Below are 13,190 nucleotides of genomic sequence, written 5' to 3' on the forward strand. Positions count from 1 at the left end.
CCCACAGAGACAGTTGAGCGGCTGCTGTGTTTGCCGGGAGAAATGTGGGATTATTAAAACCAGCCAGAGCGGAAGACCAGACACAGAGTGTTACACAGCGCTTCTCTTCCGCACGTCGAACAACGTAATCAGACAGATCCGCTGATGAAAGATGAATGAAGGATTCTCATACTGAAATACAAAGGTATGCCATGTTACTGCACGCCTCTGAACCCTGCAGGAGACATACTGCCGTACCACAAATTACAAGAAGCTGCAGGCTATGTGAGGCCAGTTTTAGAGATGATTGTGTGCAAAAGAGTGAGAACTAAAAGGAGATGGAAATCATTATCTTTCCAGGTGCTTTTCAAAAGGGCCAAGGAAGGTCATTGTGCAGACACAACAAACATCTTCATTAATTTAGACTGCTAGACAGCAACATGCATGCTATACCCTTCAAAGAAATACCACACATTCATTATTCATCCATACTATACTGGAAAATAGACATTGAATTGGTATAACCGCTAATAGAAAACACTTCTTTTCCCAAAGAATCAAATCCCTCTAAAACAGGGTAACATGAAAAGCTGCTTGAGCTCATTTCCATAATACCTCTGTGCGCCCCACGGGTTTACTTTGCCTTCATTTGCATGTGCCAAGAAATGGCATACACCATTTTTCTCCAAGTTTTTTTGCAGCTGGTTTTCATTTAAACTGCTTTATGCTGGAGTCTACTGGAGGAATCTGAAAACTGCCCACTTATCGCAGCTCGCAATATTTGGGGGAATTAGCCGGGAGCCAAGGATTTTTTATCAGACTCACAGCAGGAAGCAAATTGGTTCGGAGATAAAAGTTTGCTACCCTCATCACCTATGGACCAACAGATGGAAGCTCGTTTAAATGCAGACAGTATGCCCTCTATTCTACTTCTTAAATGTGACTTTCCTGCTGCAGGAAGTTGTAATGAATGAAAAATTGCTTAATTGTTGCATTAGGGATACTACAGTATAAATGCCATTGACAACTGGAGTAAGATTTACTGTGAAATAATTGCTGTGCTGCGATACAAAACAAACACAAACAGCAGTTGGAAACAAGGAGAACATTTTAGCAATATGCAATATGCTGGTTCTGGTATTAAGTTGTAATGCGTGTATTTTGTCCAGTATATGCTGCAGTGACATGGAGGTGAAAATAAACACGGTTACTTCAACACAGAAGAAATATAAAAAATCCCATTAATCTGAGACTATTTTTAACCAACAGATTGCTTTTTATATCTATATTTCTTAATATAAGGAAAATATGTCTGCCACATTGGGAGGTTACCTGAAGATCTTGCCTACCATTGCAAACATTTACCATGTGTTTCTTACAATTTCCTGCTTAAGACGACTGATCAAAAAGGGCTTAATGTAAGAATATGTTTTTGTCACATTAACGCTGGTGTCTGTAAGGCAGGCAATGTTTCTTGGTTTAGGGAAGCAGGGGGTCAGATTTAGTCCCCACAGATGTTAACTCCACGGCTACAGCGTTGGATCATGTCAGCTGTTGCACTGCCTCAGGATGGAATGAGTGTCTCCTACAGTAAGTCAACGCCCTTAGAAAAACACTCCTATCTTTTTTGATTGAAGGTCCTTAGTCGAGACAGATGCCAGCAATACAGAGGCATTTTATTTATCTGAATATCTTCACAGAAAAGAGCAATTACATCTACCTACTAAATCCAAAAACTATGCAATGTGCACTATAATCATTCAAAAAGTAGGCATACTGTATATCACAAAGTCACGTATTAAAAATAACAAACTCATAAACAAGCAGTAGAGCGTTTCTCGGCAGCGAGAGAGGCATAATGAAAAAGGGATGCAATATGCGTTTTCTTCCACTTAAAAAAAGTACTGGATTTCTTTCTCCTTTAGGAAAAAGTAAAAATAACTCTGAAAAAAATGTTTTTGCCAGAATTCATTGTCCATGCAATGTTTACACTAGAGTAGACATCACAGCTGCCAGCTACTTGTTTTGGACATGCGGCAGTGGTAGAATGCAGGTTGAGATTGGGGTTAATTATCACAGATGTCAAATCTGAATAGCATCATGGGGGGAAGGGGGGGAAGACTTTCATGCAAATTCATTCAACATCTCACTGCGGGCTCCCAGACAGTGTCCCGTCCTCGCTCACACATCCGAGTTGATGCTCAGGTTGGCCAACCGAGGGTCAGAGTTGATCTCATACCTGTAATGGTACCCCTCCATGTGGTCCCTACAAGCGTCCCGGATGTTGTAAATCCAACGCTTGATGCCTTTTCTGTTCAGGTAGAGCACCAGCAGGAATATGACACCAATCAGGGCCAGCACCAGCCCCAAGAAGACATAAGAAGTCTCCAGCACGCCCTCCATGTCGCCCAAACACTTCAGCCGGGCCGGATCCAGCTGCAGGAGCGCCTGGCGCCTCAGGGCCTCAGGGTCGGAACAGGTCAGGTTGTGCACGTCAACGACCTGAGTGGAGTTCTTCAGCCACAGCAGCATGTCGTCGATGAAGCAGTCGCATCGCCACGGGTTCCCCGACATTCGGATGAGGAGAGCGGGCTTGAGGTCGAACTCCTCCATGGAGGTGGCGGTTAGATCCCTCAGGCTGTTGTCCCTCAGGTCAAGTTCAAGAAGCGGGGGCGCCCTCAGCGTCCCGTTCTGAATGGAGATGATGGAGCTGTTCTGCAGGCTGAGGGTCACCAGGCTGGAGAGGTTGGTGAAGATATCATCGGGAAGAATCACGAGGTCGTTGTTAGACAGGTCCAACGCCGTCAGCTGGACGAGGTTTCCACTCTGTAGGACACTTTGCAGCACATCCATGGAGGAGTGGTTGTGGAAAGACCTGCTGAGGTTCAAGAGCTGCACTTTATTTTCAAGAAGGAAAGCTCTTCCACTGAAAGTCTGGATATCGTTGTTGCTCAGGTCCAACCGCACAAGGTTGGGCAAGTTGTCAAATACCATAGCATCCACAGTCTCCATTTGATTCCCACTGAGATAGAGATCTGTTAACATTTCGAGGCTCGTTGGGAAAGAGTCCACACCGATATGGGAAATGTTGTTTCCTGTGACGAACAGGAATTTGGTGTTGGCCGGTAAAGAATGCGGAATCGCGTCCAAGTCCTGGTTTTGGCATTTCACAGTTTGGGAGAAGCACAAGCATTTGTCAGGACAGCCGTGACAGGACAGCACGGCTGCGAGGAGGAAGAGAAAATGCATCATCACGGACATGTGTTTGCTTCCCTGGATTTCTCCGCGGTCACGTCCACACGTCGTGCTCAACAGGCGCATATTGGATTGCACAAATAAGTGGGCGCCGACCGTGCGTAAAAATTACTTTGCAACAATCCAACGCAGCCACCCCCTGGGAAAGTTTTTCGACTGTGTCTCCCGGCTCTATCCTTTCGAAAACGGCTCCCAGTTCCAACTCAGACTCCATATAACTACCCCCAAACCATCCTTGTGTGGGTTAAGTCTACGTTTCCATAAAGGTGATGTGGGCGAAGCTCGCAAACTTCGAGGCTTTCCCTGTTCGTGTGTCTTTCAAAACCTTAGAAGACAAGGTATTTTTTTCAAGTCACGGCAAAAAAAAATCGTATCGGCAAATAACTTACTCGGACAGCTGGTTCTGAAAAGGCAATCCTCCTCCTTGTCTCCCAAAGGTGCCTTGTATTACTACTTCCAGCTCGCTTCTCTCCTAAACGTTGGGAGTCTAGAGGGAAAGACCAAACACACACAGCAGCACAGTGCAAACCATTGGAAGGAGGGAGCATACCATTTTCCAGAAAAGGGGGGTGAACTGAACCCCTTACAAGTTTCGTTCTGACTTAGATTTAATTTTCCACTCACGATTATGCCACGTTTTTTTAAATATGTAAATTACTTTGGTAGCTTAAGATATAATTGTAAAAATGGTAACTAATTTCCTCAAATGACCCGTAGCATATTACTTCTGTTGCTGCAGAAAGTGAGCCGGTGTCTTGGGGACCAGGGACCTCTAGGGATCCCTGAGGGAGCTCCAGTGACGAACAATTCATCCTCACTATGTGCAGACTATAATATAATGAAAGAAAAGATATGTGTTCTCATTAGACATTTACAAAACGTCATGATTTTTTGCAATCCAATATTAATCATTACCAAACATATACCTATATGTTCAGAGGAAATAATATGTGTTTACATAATGGTGTTTGCAGTGTGGGTATTTTTTACTTTTAATAGCTGTCTATCCTTTTATACATGTAACAAGTGACTAATTTAATCACTTCATCAATTGAATGTACGTTGTTGTATGTAATACCTTACTGGTTGCAAGTGTTTAGTTAAAAAAAACTTGGTTGTACATTTGGGATAATCCAAAAAATATCAAGTAAAATACAGTCTGTGAGTTAAACCAGCCAACATTGCTAAACACTGATTACTATCAAAAATAATGAATGGCATATTCTGCTTAAGAAGCTTTTTCGGAAAATAAATATTAAGTAGCCTGTGAGTAACTGTAATTAACAAGTATATGCTTTTTGAGTAACTGTTTCAGAATTAAATATATTGTGTAATTTTGTCAAATCCAACTACATTTACTCCCACCCACTGGTTGTTTGATATAAAGGAATATAAAGTTTTGTGATTCATGAGAGGACTGCAGTTTGATTAATTATGCCTATCATAAGATCTGATACGGGATCTAGTTGTACAAAACACTATGTGTAAAAAAACACACATAGCCAAAAAGAAACTCTTAGAGGAATCACATTTATCATCTGATCCTTTGCTAATGTCACATTGCTGGACCCATCATTTACTGCTGAAAGACAGAGTTCCTTTTGAGGATTATAGTCTACACTATACCCAATACATGAAAGGGGGGAAGGATTTCTAAAGATTTATCACATGTCAACTTTTATCTCCATATAACACAGAAACACGGACAGCAAGGTCAAAAATAACAGCAAAGGGAAAATAACTACATTTGGATAAAGGTGCTTATTCTCATTTTCAGATTTCATATTTGTATTTTGTACTTTTACTGTGACATGCTCTGTTAGCAGCCTGGCTCTGTTGTGATTTGTAAACCGCTTAGAGATGTCCCGCCCCTTACCGTATACGTATAATGTGTTCGAGCGCTATAAAGCTAGAGTGTTACATAGTGATGTCATTACAGAAGTACTCAAAATAACCCAACCATAATAGGGCCCCTTAAAGTAATTTTAACAACTTTCTCAAAGAGTCTAATGTGTTTTCTGCAAACAGCCATTTTAAATACTGCATTTTGGTACATAATCTTTTCGGTTTTCTTCCTGAAAATTGACCTAAATTATTTAAAGTCAGAATGAACATTTCTCCTGACTGTTGTATCATTGGATTACTACTTACGCAATAATGCAAAAGCAGAACAAATAATTAACTCAAATATTAATCGATTAATTGAAAAATCCTTTTTGTAAAGTTTGAATTGTATTTGTAGTAGTATAAAGTGACATCAGAACAAAATACAAAACAATGTTGTCATATGTGTAACTTTACTTTAGCACATTTACTTAAATATGATAAATGTAACATTTGTTTTAGTAAACCTTGAAGTGTCCTTTATCTCTTTAGGTAATTACTTGAGTGGCAGTGACCTTGTAGTTGTCTGCTGGATAAGAACTGTGGCTGTGTTCATGCATGAATGGTGAGGGAGGACATGCTCATCAATATCTCATATTTGGAAGCCCCCCAGTGTAGATCCCAGTGTAACCCTAGCTTTACCCTCATTCGACCCCTTCCTATTCTGGGTGAATGAGACAATCATTAGAGTAATTCCACGAAACTTGGATCAAGGCTGTAAGTGATACTCCACCTGAAGTCTTTCTGTTGGAACTTTGATGACTGACGTGATGCTCTTGCAGAGAATCTGCAAACGTTTTACTTCCACTTTAGCTCATGAAATAGGTTTTATGGGGAATATCAAGTTATCTTTTTCTCTATAAAAGGAACAAACAATTATTGTGTCTTTCTTGTGCTGACATTATTAAACAAATCTTACACTGGTTTGCAGCTAGGCAAGATTAATCAATTTTGCGAGAGACTGTTTATTAATGAATTAATTTAATTGTCAAATTGTAAATTAATCCTAAGAAGTGTTGTCTTCTTGTACCATTTAAGATTTAAGAAAAGGTATAGTATTTTAGATTAACATGTTTCGTTTCTAAGAATTGTATCACGTTCTTTTATTTGTAATTTCTTATATTTTTTATTGATTTATCTTTTCAAACAATAAATGTAAAGTATGGAAAACTACAGCAACAAAATACAATTGAGGAAACCCACACACAAAAAATGAATAAATATGTACAGATAACATTTCAAATATGTTTTGTCATTTTTATTTTTATTATTAATCAATGTATATTACAAAAATACTAAATAAATATATCCCAGGACATCATGGCTACAGAAACAGCACACTGATCAGCTAATACCCTAAACATATCAACCAATAGAATACTGGGATGCACACTTCCCGACCAATCAGAAGTGTCGACATTAAAGAAGGTTTTTACCTAACCTGCAGGGATTCAGGCTAGCAGTCAGTGCTGTCAGATATAGCATCAGTGAAAAAAAACCCGTTATCTTCTCCTATTCTTAGTAATGAAACAGTGGATGTACGTCGTTGATGCAACTTTCTCCATGTCCTCTTTTTTCCGTAACTAGCGGAAGGTAAGACATGATACGACATTAGTTTTCCATAGCAAAACAGCTCGCTGACGCTAGCTTTCGGTGATGTGTCAGTCAAGCTAGCTGCCAAGCTATAACCAGCTAGCGATAGCTAACAACACTTGACAAACCTAACTTTACCTATTTATAGATGCTTGTGCCCTTCTCAACTGTAGTAACTGGTCAGATATTGAAAGGCATTGCAACCTATTCTCTTTTAAGGTGACGCATAGAGTTATCCAGCTTGGGCACTATGAGCTAATACTTGGCTGAAGTATTTAGCTGTCCGTGCCCTAGCCTGCTAGCAGTTAAGTAATTCAAGTGGGAAATATAAGTGTTTGATCTTATTCTAATAGAGAAAAGGCGTCACAGTTTCTTAAATAGCACAGTTGTGTTACGCAGAAACCATGGGGGTTGAATGGGGTGCAGCCGACATGGAAACAAACCAGCTATTGCTAACTCGAATAACGTGTTACATAATACTGCTCTTTAGGCAACATCAGGAGCCCCCCTCTTATCAATGCTAGTGCACATTCTTCACAATTTTTTGTCTATTTCGTCCAAATCTTATGTGCACAGCATTGTCAAATAGCTATCGAGCAAAATATGTCAACTCAGCTGATCTGTGCTTTGGTATACTATTCTGTAGGCTAAACTAGCTTTGACCTTTGCACTCGCAGTTTTGGATCATCTATTGTTTGCGCCCTGCACCCAAAGCTGCGCTTATTTAGCAGTTTGCTTGTGCGCACAGTGTGAATGTATGCCATTGTTTCTCACTGATGGCTCATATTTTCTTCTTCAGGTGCACTCTACAATTATGGAGTTTTGAAAAGGAAAGTGAGAATTTTGGGGGGAAAGGAGGCCTTTCCCCTCAAGTTTGATGGACTGCTGTAAGAGAAGGTCAGAGGGTTGTTGAATTTATTGCCTTTTGTAAATTATTAAGTATCTTTAGAGGAAAAAACTATTTTTGCAAACATTGAAATGTACATTTTTGTATAAAAAGCACAAGAGTTTTTGTATTTATTGAATTCTCGATGCCATTGAATGCAGGAAGCACCTTAGTTTGTGTTCAACTCTTGGTTGAGATGGTCGACTGAAACAAGTCACAAGTGGGCTCTGGGGATCGCTAGGGTGCGGTGGAACCCCAACACAAGCACAATTCTAGCACTCCAAACCATTTCCACCTTTTGTTGACACGTATTTTTTTCTTATATATATTTTTTCTTCTTGGAGAGCAGCTATAGTTCACTTTTTTAGTGACAGTGTTTTTGATTTGTTACATCGCATGGTCTTGTTTTTAAAGTTGTTTTGCAATTGTGGGTGGTGGGCTGTCAAGGGGACTTTGTTAGACAGGAGAGAGTAGGGTTCACGGTGAGGATTTTGGTGGCGGTCATCATGAGTATGGCAGTGCAGGACTGCACCCCCAAATGCCGCTCACAGCAGCATGCGGAAGAGGTGGTAGCGGCTCTGACCGGCGGCTCTGAGGGGCAGCTGAGGGCGTTCTTGAGCTCACACTGCTACAATGCAGCCACCTTGCGGGATGCCTTTGGTCGCACAGCCCTGCACCTTGCATCCTCCCTGGGAAAGAAGATCCTGCTGGAGTGGCTGCTGGTGAGCAAGAGTGCTGACCCGATGGCGAAGGATAAGGAGTCTGGCTGGACAGCTGTGCATCGCAGCGCCTTCTACGGACATATCCACTGTCTCATATCTTTGGTCAAGGTATGTTATTAACGTGGATCACCAAAAAAATGGGCTCTCAACTGTGCAACGTGCTCCAATTTAAGTAGTCCCATGTAGTAAACATTTATGTAATTCAACAATATGGGAAAGATGGAATGAAATAAGATTATTCCTTGCTCATTTTTAAGATTTTCGACTTAATTTCAATGATCTTCTTTTTCCTTGCATTGCTCCAGCATGGAGGACTTTTATCCACACAGGACAAGGAGGGCCTCTCTGTTCTGGACCTTACAATGAAGGACCGTCCAGCACATGTAGTGTTCAAAAACACCGGTAAGAAAAGCTGATGACTTATTTTTTCTTTCTGTGACCAATTATTCTGCCTTTTCCCCTTTTTGAATTGCAAGTTACTGAAATATTGCGTAACATATCAACATAATTGCATAACATATCAACAAGAAATCGGATAACATAAGGTTATCCGATTTCTATTATACATTTGCATATAATAAAAATTCACATAGTAACACGGAATGAAAATTGAATAATATATATATTGAGTCAATTAAAATAATAATAAAGTGTACCCAGGTGAAGATACAAACGTTGGTGTGCTGAGCCCTAAAGCCACATCCGATAAAATCTATCACATTTTTATTCATATTTTTTCCAAACTCAATACAAACCTATAATCCTCATTATACTTTTTTCTCCTGCCCTCCAATTTGTATATTTTAAGGTCACAGGGATAGTACATTAAAGGGTATAAGAAAGTTGCTGACTCAAGTTGAAAAATAATATCTGGCACAACTTTTTCTATATCTAACGTGCATGAAGTGTGAAGAAATGGAAACTACATTGTTTCAGTTGTTGAATACAGAACTCATTGGTTGTGAGACCAACACATTTGGGCTTGTGGTTGTTATCGTAGACATTTACAGTCACTGTTAAAAATCCTGTTTAATTGTGTGTCTCACACTTGTACAATGCAAGGGATTTGATTCTCCCTCTGCTACATCACAAGTCTTTCTAGTTGCTATGATTTGGGTTTTTTCCGTTATAGAAAAGGATGAAGTACCCACTCCACTAAGGATTAACTGGACATCTTTCTATTTCATCAATTTTATTGTATTTTGTGTTATTAATGCCTTCTATTTTATATTAACTTTGTACATTCCTACTTAAATGCCATATGTGTATTTCTTTCTTTTGTATGATATAAAGAGCACTTTTAGTTCACTTGTTGTCAACAAAATAGCCATATTTTTTTATGGCAGAAAAGACCACTGGTTTAACCAAGATGCATGTAGAGGCAGTGTTGTGGCTGAGCCTGTAATTGTGTCTTTTCTTCCTAATTACAGATCCAACTGAGGTGTACACATGGGGAAACAATACTAACTTCAGTCTGGGCCATGGTAATCAGGAGAGCCGACAGCACCCTGAGCTGGTGGATGTGTTTGCCCGGACTGGGGTTTACATCAAGCAGGTAGGCCTAACAACACACTGTTGTTGTCCTCCCTCTCAGGGGGTAAGAGAGTGTTTTCCTAGAGCCAAGGGCTTCCCTACCCAGAGAACCCCACTCCCTTTGTGTCACATCAGTAATAGCCTCATGCTTTAACTCTGAGCCAACATGTGTTGCATTAAAAAAAAAGCGCCAACTCACATGGGTGCTCGAGATAAGGCACGCCACCTGGGTGAACCAGCAAAACACTCACTCCCCAGAGTCCTGTATTACACAACCTTCTTTTCAGGGTTAATCCGTATTTGTAACATAGATGTAGAAATATTGGGTACTTTCTTGGGATTTTTTTAATCATACGTTTGATAAGGCAGTATGGAAAATAACAATATCTGATTGGAGGGTGGCTGTGAGTTAATGTTGTTGTCTACCAATCAGATGGTCCGTGGTTGGATTTTTAGCCACTGCAGTCAACAATTAGACGTGTCCTCGGGCAAAATACTTAACCCAAACTGCTCCCGAAGGCATATGTAAGTGTCTGTGTGAGTGTGTGTGAATGTTAGATCCCATTTACACGGGAACGCAAATGCAAACTAATACTATATCAAAAAAGTCTTCTGTTCACACGAGACCGCCCGAAAGCGCTGGAGACGCTGTAGTACAAATGCCGGGCCTGTAAGTGGCGCAGTACTTCCGCCACAAAATACACCAAAAGCAGTGAAGAAGACCCCCGAGCATGGTTGCCCTTCTCTTTATTCTCCGCGGTGGATTTAGCAACATGTAGTTCTCCATGTCCACTTGTTGCTGCTGGTTTTGGTAGAGGAGCTGAAGAGTTTGCACTAACATTTGTAGCATGGTCAGTAGCTACTGACCATGCTACAGCAGTGAGCAGCAGAGGTGGGGAGAGGTGGGGCTATGGCTTCATCGTTATCAGGAAATGATTGTATAGGACGTACACACAGAGCCGTTTGGCCCCGCAGAGCATTCTGTCCACAGATCTATCCACCTTGGGACCCGTTATCGTTTTAGGGGTCCGTTTCCGCGTTTCCGTTGCGGCCTCGTGTGAACGAACTGGCTATACGAAAGAGAAAAAAAGATCTTTTCCATTAATTTTGACAGTGAACATTTTTTGCGTTGGAATATGGAATAAACAGACACAATAGTTCAATGCTAGGGCTGCCTCGACAAACCCAAACATAAAGCCTGTTTGGCTAAGGAGTTCAACTGGAAAAAGAGAGCTGGATGCAAACTTTGTGTGAAGGTAGCAATTGTAATTTATATGCAACGTCAGAAACTCTGTAGTATCATCAGCACCTAGATTCACGTTGGCCAGTCAAACTAAATTACTTTTTTTTTCCTGAGTCAAACAAAGTTCATATCTGGTGTGTCTCATGTGTAGTCTTCATTTGTGACTTTGTCGAGCTAGGCTGTGCCAGCATGGCTACGATTACATGCATTTTGTATGCTCTTAGTGTGATTAATAAAGCTAATGGCACCAATGTGACTCCCACCAGTAGTGTGCACAAACACCAGCTGCTCGTTAATGTCGATTAAGTAACAACTGTGTTAGATATGTTGTCATTTTAATCCATTGTTAGAGATTTTTTTTTGCATACATTTTGTGTATTAGTTAAGAAAAGATTAAGCTTTGGTTCATGTCATTGTATTATTGGTATTTACAGAAGAAACCCCATGTTTGAGTTTTTTTTATGTCATTCAAGACTTCTCCTGCAGTGTAATTTCATAAAGCCTAGTAGGGGACAGATGGATCCGATTTCATGACCACACAATGACCCAGTGGCTCTGCGTGTAGTCTTTGTCTCCATATCCCAACCCAGCATGTGCCAGAGGTTAAATATTAATTCCACAATGACATGTTTTTAATTAAATGAACTACACCGTAGTGTGTGTGAGTGTCCACATCAATGTCATACTTTGGGAAACATCCCTGCGCCCTATTGAAAGCTTGAGGGGTAGCAATGTATTAATAATGATGTTTGCTTTTCCACTTGGCCTTTATTGGCATAGGGTTTTACTATCGCTACAAGAAGGCTTGGCCAAAGGACATGGAAAGAGATGCATCGCTAGCCTCTGCTCACTATCAGGTCAACACTATGAAGACAAGATCCTTAAACCGCACAAACTTCAAACTCTTTTTTTTTTTAACCCTTATAATAGGTGATTTATTGGTATTAAATACAAAAGAGTGGTGCAGGAATGAGTCCTGAAACTCGGGTTTAGTTAGCATTTGACCACTTTCGGTTTCCTTCAGGTTCAGGTTATTTATTTGTTCCCGTAAATATATTTGATTTGCAGTTTAAATACAAGGTATCCGTTGTGAAATTAAAATAACACTGAAAACGTTTTGAACGTTTTTTAGTTAACGCAAGCTTACATTTTTTGTTCTATGAAATAAAATATGTAAGGAAACACCCCACTGGGAAAAATGACATGTTTGCTGATGTTACCCTCCTCTCCTCCCTGCAGGTGGTCCTGTGTAAGTTCCACTCAGTGTTCCTGTCTCAGAAAGGTCAGGTGTTCACCTGTGGCCACGGGCTGGGAGGACGACTTGGACATGGAGATGAACAGACTTATCTGGTGAGACCTGTTGCAGCAAGGCTTTATGCGGGTATAGCAAGATCTGTCATGTATTTTAAGCATACTGTTAATTAGTCCATATTTAAAAAATATAATATTTAACCTCAACAAATGACATCTCTGAACATTTCTTTTTTCATTACCGCTTTACCCTGTTTTCTGTCTCTTGGATTCTCTTCATTCATTGTGACCAAATGTAGCTTTATATTTATTATCAAGCTTGTTCTCATATTTCTAATATTTAGGCCACCCCATTTAAAGGTCCCATGACATGGCCATTTCTACTGATCATAATTCCATTGTTGAGGTCTACTAGAATAGATTTACATTGTTCAATGTTCCAAAATCACATTGGTTTCTCATACAGCATCTCTGTATAGTATGTGCATTCACTCTCTGTCCTGAACGGCTTGTTGGAGCTCCCCCCCCCTATTAGCCCACTGTGCTCTGATGAGTCAACCACCGTTACAGCGCAACATCAGTGATTATGTATTACAATGGCGTTTGTTAGCAACCAGAAAATGACAACAGTAATGACTAACAGATGAGAATGCTGCGTGGGGTCTGGGTCAGAGTCCTGCACGGGTCTGATTTTCAAGACCCGGTCCCGCCCCGCACCCGCGACGTGCAATACCGAACCCGCCCCGCTCCCCGCACATATTGCCAATTAGTCCCGCACCCCGACCCGACCCGCCGGCACAAGATCCGCAACCCGACCCGAACCCGCATATATATAAGCAGTGAA

The 13,190-nt window shown here is 40.8% G+C and overlaps 2 protein-coding genes across 2 annotated transcripts; one reads left to right on the forward strand and one right to left on the reverse strand.

Moving 5' to 3' along the window:
* Positions 1–1,634: 1,634 nt before the first annotated feature.
* On the reverse strand, positions 1,635–3,756 carry tpbg (trophoblast glycoprotein). The gene has a single exon (XM_010790367.1). It carries the CDS (start codon positions 3,298–3,300, stop codon positions 2,161–2,163), a length of 1,140 nt encoding a protein of 379 aa, XP_010788669.1. The 5' UTR covers positions 3,301–3,756; the 3' UTR covers positions 1,635–2,160.
* A 2,794-nt stretch (positions 3,757–6,550) lies between these two features.
* LOC104961997 (inhibitor of Bruton tyrosine kinase-like) lies at positions 6,551–12,704 on the forward strand. Its single transcript, XM_010790371.1, has 6 exons — positions 6,551–6,711; positions 7,511–8,427; positions 8,625–8,721; positions 9,750–9,874; positions 12,335–12,476; positions 12,691–12,704. Exons 2-6 carry the CDS (start codon positions 8,104–8,106, stop codon positions 12,702–12,704), a joined length of 702 nt encoding a protein of 233 aa, XP_010788673.1. The 5' UTR covers positions 6,551–6,711; positions 7,511–8,103.
* Positions 12,705–13,190: the final 486 nt, after the last annotated feature.

Source organism: Notothenia coriiceps, unplaced genomic scaffold, assembly GCF_000735185.1.
Source record: "Notothenia coriiceps isolate Sejong01 unplaced genomic scaffold, NC01 NC01_scaffold00034176, whole genome shotgun sequence".
NCBI classification, from domain to species: Eukaryota; Metazoa; Chordata; class Actinopteri; order Perciformes; family Nototheniidae; genus Notothenia; species Notothenia coriiceps.